We start from the raw sequence: 7,989 nt of genomic DNA, 5'->3' as shown, positions 1-7,989 counted from the left end.
TTTATTCCCTCTATTTTTTATCAGGTCCACCTGTGAGCTAGGCTATATATATCTAACAAAGATTGCATATGGCATTCAAGCTCCTTTCCTCATCTATTTTCCACCACATATACAATAATATTATGGCATGGTCTGATCTCTCAACAGATCTCCACCATTGCATTGCATCACAATTTCCCATTGTAGACTACCTACGATTCTCCATTGTCTGCACCTCATGAAATTATGTTCTTTCCAACAATGCAACCAATGGAATTCAATGTCATCCCTGCCATGGCTAATGCTTTCCAATGAAGCTGGAGAGGCCTCCAACACACTCATTTTCCATGACTTTACAATCAAAGAAGAAGAGGCCAGTGTCAGTTGCCATCATCGCTTCTCCTCCCTTGATAGTTATAACACCAATCGTCGCTGCTTTGGCTTTAAGGATGGATGACTCATTACCCTTGACGAAGAAGATCTGCAGCCTCACCTCTTTAACCCTCTCACAAAGGCCGAAATATCGCTCCCATCTCTTTTCACCATCCCTAAAGATCAAGGGCATATGATAAAGCCCCAATATTGCCCCAACAACTCCATCAGATTTTCTTGTGATGAAATTTACTCATACTTTAGCACAGACGAGGGATGCTTATGTGATATATATTTTTATAAGATCATTGTCTCTTCTAATGACTTATTAGGAATTGTTATTGCTATCTATGGACATACAAAATCTCTTCCGTTGGCAAAGCCAGGAGATCAAACATGGGTTCTTTTCCCATAGTTGCCTCTTTACGCCATGATGCACGTGGAGCAATTTGAGGATGTTTACTATCATCAAGAAGATAAAAGATTTTACAAAATCACACCTTTATCGATGGTCCTGGCTTTTGACCTCAATGGACAAAATGTTGAATTGATCTGCCCGGCAAAGCAAAACCCATGCTTACACACCAAAAACTTTGATTATATGTGTTGTATTGCTTTGTTGTCGCGAGTACTTCTAAAAATAGAGAGGGTGATTGATAATACTGAAAGGAAGATAGATAATAGTTTAAAAGCAAAGATAGTCGATATATTTGTTTCCAAGCTTGTGCTAATTGCTGTCAATTCTTGTTCTTCCTTTCATTCGATCCCTGTTAAGGATCTCAGGGTTTGTCCTTGTTTATGGGTTTAAATCAGACTTTTTCCTTGTATCACACTCTTGTTCTCGGTATTAGACCAAATTTTATATACTTTATAGATCATTTGAGTGACATGTTACCAGAGTACATTGATCGGGATGTAAGACTTTTTGATCTTCATATTGAGCAATTTCAATATTTTCTTGACTCGGATTCAAAACCTAATTGGCCCCCTTCAATTTTGTTTAAACCCTCACTTTCATAAATTGTATATCTTAATCTTTGTTAAGCATGTAATCTGAATTTTTTTAATTATCAGTACATTTTAAATATTATGGTTGTGTAGCTAAGGAGAATCATCAACCTGAGATCGAACGATCCCATATACGACATACGAATGGTGTGGTTAAGAGTCTAATTTTTTGGCAACTTTTGTGATGGATGAAATAATAAAGCACTAAGCCCAAAGCCATGTTATTTTAGAATGCATTTTAAATAATTAAACCCTCAAACAAATGCATAATATAAACATATAAAATGGATAACATATTGTTGAAAGCAATTCAAATTAATGAACAAAAAGCATTCAAAATAATTTCAAAGGCTCTCAAAAGGTCATGATTTTGCACATATATTTAAATATCAGATTGATGAAGAGAATCTGATCCAAATATTTCTTTTTTGAAATCCTAAGGAACCATAAGCATAAAGATATTTAAATTTTATACAATATGCAATATATACAAGTAATGCATTTACAAGTACAATGAATATGACTATTTTTTTAATATATTTTTTCTACTGTAATGGTTTTCCATAGATGTCATTAATGTGCTTGATCCTCTTAGTATTACAGTAAAGCTTTCAACAAACCAATCACGAACGCTTCCACCATCATCGTCTCTAAGACTAAGAGAAAGTCTAAAAGTGAAAAAGCTTTGTTTAAACTCTAATGGTGATGAGGGAGGAAGGAGAAGGGTAGAAAAGAAAAATGGAATTTCTTTTCCAATCTTTTTGATTACTTTCTAACAAAGGCAATATACATGCACCATGCATGCATTATTTTACTTTAGTATTTTGTCTATCAATTAATTGGTGATGATGAACTACTTTCCTTATTTTTTATGTCATTATTCCTTCCATCTATTATCCAATGATATGTAGTGGGATCTCTTTTAATCTGAATGAATGAATGGTTTCCATATTACTAAAATAAGAAAATTTCATGTAATTGATATATATTTTTATCTATGAATATAAATTGATCAAAAAGATTATTAATTTATAATATTATTAAAAATAAACTTTTTCCAACCTAATGAAAGACACCAAATTCATTTTATAAAATGAAATAATATAACTATTGTAAATAAATACCTTTTTCTGAGGTAACACATATATAATATGTGTTTTCTCATCTTCTACTCATTTTTATATCTAAGAATAATCGTTTCGAGACCTCTTAAAACAATGCCATATTTTGACACAAATAGTCTCGTTCGATCTCTTAAAAAACTACATGCAATAAAAGATAAATTTAACTTTAAAAATAAATATTAAATAATAAATTTAATTTTTAGGACATGAATTTTGCACCCTATTCTATGTATGGACAATGCTAGTTGGCCAATTTCATTATCCGCAAATGAGAAGAAAAATTAGTACACTTGAATATTTACCACAAATACATATTCTATTCCACCTATTTATATCTCTAACAAAGATTGCATATTTTATTTCAACTCTTATTAATTTTTGTCTGGCCGTGGTAGTGTTGAAAGGCACTGCAGCTCCTTTCCTACATTGGCCACCTCAAGTACATTAATATTATGGCATGGTGTGATCTCCCCATAGATCTCCTTTGTTGCATCTCATCGCACTTGTCCATTATAGACTTAGTTCGATTATCTATTGTTTGCACCTCATGGAATTTCACTCTTGCAAACTATGCACTCCTTGGATTTCAATGTCGTCCCTCCACATGGTTGCTGCTTTCAAATGATGTTGGAGAGGCCTCCGACACACTCACCTTTTGCGAACTAACCATAGAAAGAGAAGAAGCTATCATCAGCTTCCATCATCGCTTCTCCTCCCTCGGTAGCAACACCTTTGGCCGCCGCTGTTTTGGCTCCAAGGATGGATGGCTTGTGACCCTTGACAAAATAGATCTACAACCTCGGCACTTCAACCCTATAACAAAGGCCGAAATATCGCTCCCATCTCTTTTATCCTTGATCGAGCCACAATTTGCCCCTGACGGCTCCTTCAGGATTTCTTACAATGAAATTTTCTTAGACTTTACACCTGATGACTTACGTGATATGTATTTTCATAAGATCATTGTCTCCTCTAATGACTCCTCTAGAACTGCTGTAGTTATATTTGGCATTGCAAAAGCGCTTGCTTTGACAAGGTCAGAAGATCTAACTTGGGTTCTCGGGCCACAATTATCTCCTTATAACACGGAGGAAGAGGAGCAATTTGAAGATGTTTGCTATCATGAAGAAAATCAAAGATTTTACGCAATCACAAATTTTTCTATGGTGCTTTCTTTTGACCTCAATGGACAAAATGTTGAATTGATCTGCCAAAATATGCCCAACCCATATTATCGCACTGGAAACCTTGATTTTATGTACTATATTGCCTTTATGTCAGGAACTCTTCTAAGAATAGAGAGGGCGGTTGATATTACTCTTGATAGTCACCGTTACGCAAAGACGACTACTATCTCTGTTTTCAAGTTTGTGCCAGCTATTGTTTGTTCTATTTCTTCTTCCACTTCTTTATACTCTCAATGGATTCCTGTCAATGACTTGGAGGAATACTCCCTTTTTGTGGGTTGTAATCAGACATTTTCTTTGCATCACACAGTTGCTACTGGAATTAAACCAAATTGCATATATTTCGCCGATCATTTGAGCAACATGTTTCCAAGTGATGTTGAATGTGATGTTGGACTTTTTGATCTTTATAATGATCAAATTCAGTATATCCTTCACCCTTATTCACGAACTAATTGGCCTCCATCAATATGGTTTACACCATCACTTTCATAAATTAAATATATTAAAATTTGCTAAGCATGTAATATGAATAATTTTGGATTATAAGTCTATTGTTAATATTTATTGGGCAATTTATTAGGTAATATTGAGTAGTTTCTATATTTAAATATGTGCTTACCTTTTTATATTTGTTTTGAAGAAAAGATATTAATAATGTTATATCAAAATTCAGTCTTTTAATGATGCTATTAGCAAGTAGAATTTGCTTCTTTTATAACGTAAATAAGACTTTGGAGTATATTACATAATTAAAAAGCAACTTCATGAAATGAAAAAACTTATGTTTATATGAAAAGAATGAGAGAAAATGCTCCCAAAATTATATATACTCATAAATTCTATGCCTTGAAATTTTTTTAGAAAAAATCTTCTGTGAGGAAATACGTAAACAAATCTTTGTAAGGCAGTATTAATATATATTAGCTCAATTATTATTTTAAAAGCAAACAAGGATTTCAATGGAAAAAGATTTAACGAAAACAATCTGTCATTGTCAACTCCGTTGCTTGAAGCATATGTATATTTTGCATGTAAATAAAGAAACTTTACAATATAAAAAAATTAACTAGTCACTATGTAGATTTAAATTGAAAAAATTCATGGATGGTTCTATGTTCTAAGAAATCGTTTTATTACTAAAGGAAATAAATATTATATATATATATATATAATATATATATATAATATATATAATATAATATATATATATAATTATATTATAAATATACTATATAAAGCAGATAAATAAGTTTTGATCCTCCTTAGAAACCTTAGATGTATCTTTCTTATCAAATTAAAAGTGCACCCACTTTTTCCACTATAGAAATTCACAGAATACCCACTGAAACATCCGGCCCTTTATTTGATCGGCGGTTAAATTGCCACTGCTTAATAAGGTACACAAACGCCTGTAATAACAGAGTAAAACGGCAGAAATTTTGGCGGCTTGCTGGTATTAATGTTTTTCATGATGTATTTAACAGCGGTTTAAGCTCCGGTGTTTTTAAGTAACCAATTTTATGGCCGATATTAAAAACAACAGCAAGAAATGCCGCCCAAAAAAAAAAAGACCTAAATCAACCCCCCCCCCCCTGCGTCTCCATCAAATCTCGCGTTGGCTTGTTTGGTAGTCGAAGGAATGACCCACACTCACACCAAAATATGCCCCTTAGCCTGTTCGCATAGCTTCGTTCGATTTTGTCCAGAGAAGTTGTGACTTCTGCCCTAGCCTCCCGACCGATCTCGACCTAGCCCAATTTTTTTCCCACCCCACCTTAGTAAAAAGGTTATCTCCATACATCTCTTAGGTTTTTTTTCCACCTCTCAATACTCTTTTTTCTATAATGGGATCAAATGTTTACTATTCATGCCTTTCTCCAATGCATGGCATTTGGTCGTTGATTTAGCGGAAAGCATATGCATAAAAGTTTCAAGAGAAGTGCTAATGGATAGTTCTTAAAAAGAAAAGATGAATCTTAAACTTGAATAATTAAAGATATGTATGCATGAGCTATTACTTGTATTCAAATACAAGGCAGTTTGACTAAGTATTTTCCTATTTAAGTTGGATTACATCAACGATCGGCCTTAAGCCCATATCTTTTTTCTTTAGTCATGGATGTTCTCACTAGACATTTGCAAAAGGATGTACCTTGGTGTATGCTTTTGCTAATGATATTATTCTTGTTAATAAGACTAGAGATGAAGTTGAAGGTAAACTTGAATTATGGAGGTCAACCTTCGAATCTAAAGGTTTTCGCTTAAGTAGATCTAAAACTTAATATATGTAGTGTAATTTTAGTTGTAATAAACCTAGTGAGGGGATTGTGACTTTGGGAAATCAAGTCATTAATAAGAGTAAACATTTTAGATATCTAAGAACTATTATTCTAAGTGATGGTAAAATAGATGGGGATATTACCAGCAGAATATAAGTTGGATGGTTTAAGAGGAGGAATGCATTGAGCTTGTTGTGTGATAGAAAAGTCCCCATCAAACATATAGGAAAATTCTATAAGATGGTGGTAAGACATGCAATGCTTTATGGTGCGAATGTTGGCCATTAAAAGAGAAGCATAATACTAAGTTAAGTGTTGCTGAGATGAGGATGCTCAGTTGGATGAGTGGCTTTACCCATAGAGATAAAATATGAAATGAGCATATACATGAAAAGGTTGGAGTAGCGCTAGTGGAAGATAAGATTAGAGAGAGAGAGAGAGAGAGAGAGAGAGAGAGAGAGAGAGAGAGAGAGAGAGAGAGAGAGAGACCTTAGAAAGTTTAATCACATAAAATAGCGGCCTTCAGATGAATTGGTTAGGAAAGTAGACTTGGTTAGAAAATATTATAAATAATCTTTCTTTTTTAGATTTAAACAAGAATTTGAATTTTAATAGGACATAATGAAGAAAAAGGATTCATATACCCGACCCCACATAGTGGGACAAAGGCTTGATGTTGTTTTCATTGTATAATACAATACTCTTACTTAATCATTTCTTGTATGTGGAAAATTTAACTAAAAGAAAGTAGTGGTGACCCAAATATGAATATATATGTATTCAAACCAATTACATTGCATGACAATGATGAATGTTCAAAATATAAATTTGCAATGGAGGTAAAATGATCTAAATTAATCGTTAAATATAATATTACAAAATAAACCAAGTTTGATTTAGAAAAAGAGTTATCATTAATTGATAATATATTTCCTACCATGATTAATTTATCTCACCTTTAAGGCTACACCTTTCTTAAAAATTCATTTCCAAAGGATTGATATGTGAAGCATATTTGGCTCAAGAAACCACCCACGTCTGCTTCTACTACCTTAAGCCCCATGTGTAGAGTACAAGAATAAAGATTGGTCGTAACATGGACTTTGATATCGAAGAACAATTGCTATATACACTATTAGTCTTTATATGTGATGAGAATCCTAGTGGATAATGTGTTAAAAGATTCCTTAATGATTTAAAAATCAAAACAATGACTTTATATGTGTTACTAAGCTGTCAGAGGGTTGCTGTCCTAACAAGAGAGATAGAGAAGATGAGAAATATTCAAACTGAGATGCAGGCAGAGCTGCAATCATATCAAACTGAAAACTAGAAGAAAAAGGAGCAAGAGCCTATACCTTAATCATAGGGCATTGAAGATACATACTATGATTAGATGTTGTTAATTGTTTGAAGAACTAGTTTGTGTATTTTGAACATATGGATGTGAATGAACTTATTCTATATTTTAAAAATTGTTTAACAAGTGAAACTTTATATATTTTAGTTTTGAACTTATAGAGCATCTATTGATTTTGGATGTTAGTGTATATGTATATATTATGTTTTAAACTACCTGAGTATATGGATATAAGTACTCGTTTTCCATTTTGAACAACCTACAGGTATTTGTGGAAAACTATTTGGATAGAGAGGATGCTGTCAATTTTTTTTTGCAATTGCTAGAAGTTTTCGGCGGCTAACCGGCAATTCAACTATCGAAAACTTTTGATACCGAACGGAGGAAATAACTGTTAGTTATTGCATTTTTTTCCACCGATAATAACTGGTAGTTTGGCCACCAGAAACATCAGGGGTTTAACCGCCAATAATACCGCTAGTAATGACTAGCTATTAGCCAATGGTTTTTTGCGCTTGAATACTCCTGCGATTTACCTCCAGTTTTCAACCCAGTATTTTTTGGCTGTTATAGCTGTTCGAAAATTACCAAAAAATATTACCACCAGAAATAAACCATTGATTTCCATTTCCTACGTGCTTTACTTTGGTGGTTTTGAAACAGCTTGAAAATCACAT

The 7,989-nt window shown here is 33.2% G+C and overlaps 1 protein-coding gene across 1 annotated transcript; it reads left to right on the top strand.

Moving 5' to 3' along the window:
* Positions 1–2,935: 2,935 nt before the first annotated feature.
* LOC110107447 (probable F-box protein At4g22060) lies at positions 2,936–4,165 on the top strand. Its single transcript, XM_020837716.1, has one exon. It carries the CDS (start codon positions 2,936–2,938, stop codon positions 4,163–4,165), a length of 1,230 nt encoding a protein of 409 aa, XP_020693375.1.
* The last annotated feature ends 3,824 nt before the right edge of the window (positions 4,166–7,989 follow it).

Source organism: Dendrobium catenatum, unplaced genomic scaffold, assembly GCF_001605985.2.
Source record: "Dendrobium catenatum unplaced genomic scaffold, ASM160598v2 fragScaff_scaffold_407, whole genome shotgun sequence".
NCBI lineage: Eukaryota > Viridiplantae > Streptophyta > Magnoliopsida > Asparagales > Orchidaceae > Dendrobium > Dendrobium catenatum.
The sequence above is the reverse complement of the archived record's forward strand: the minus strand, read 5'-3'. Positions and strand labels throughout refer to the sequence as shown.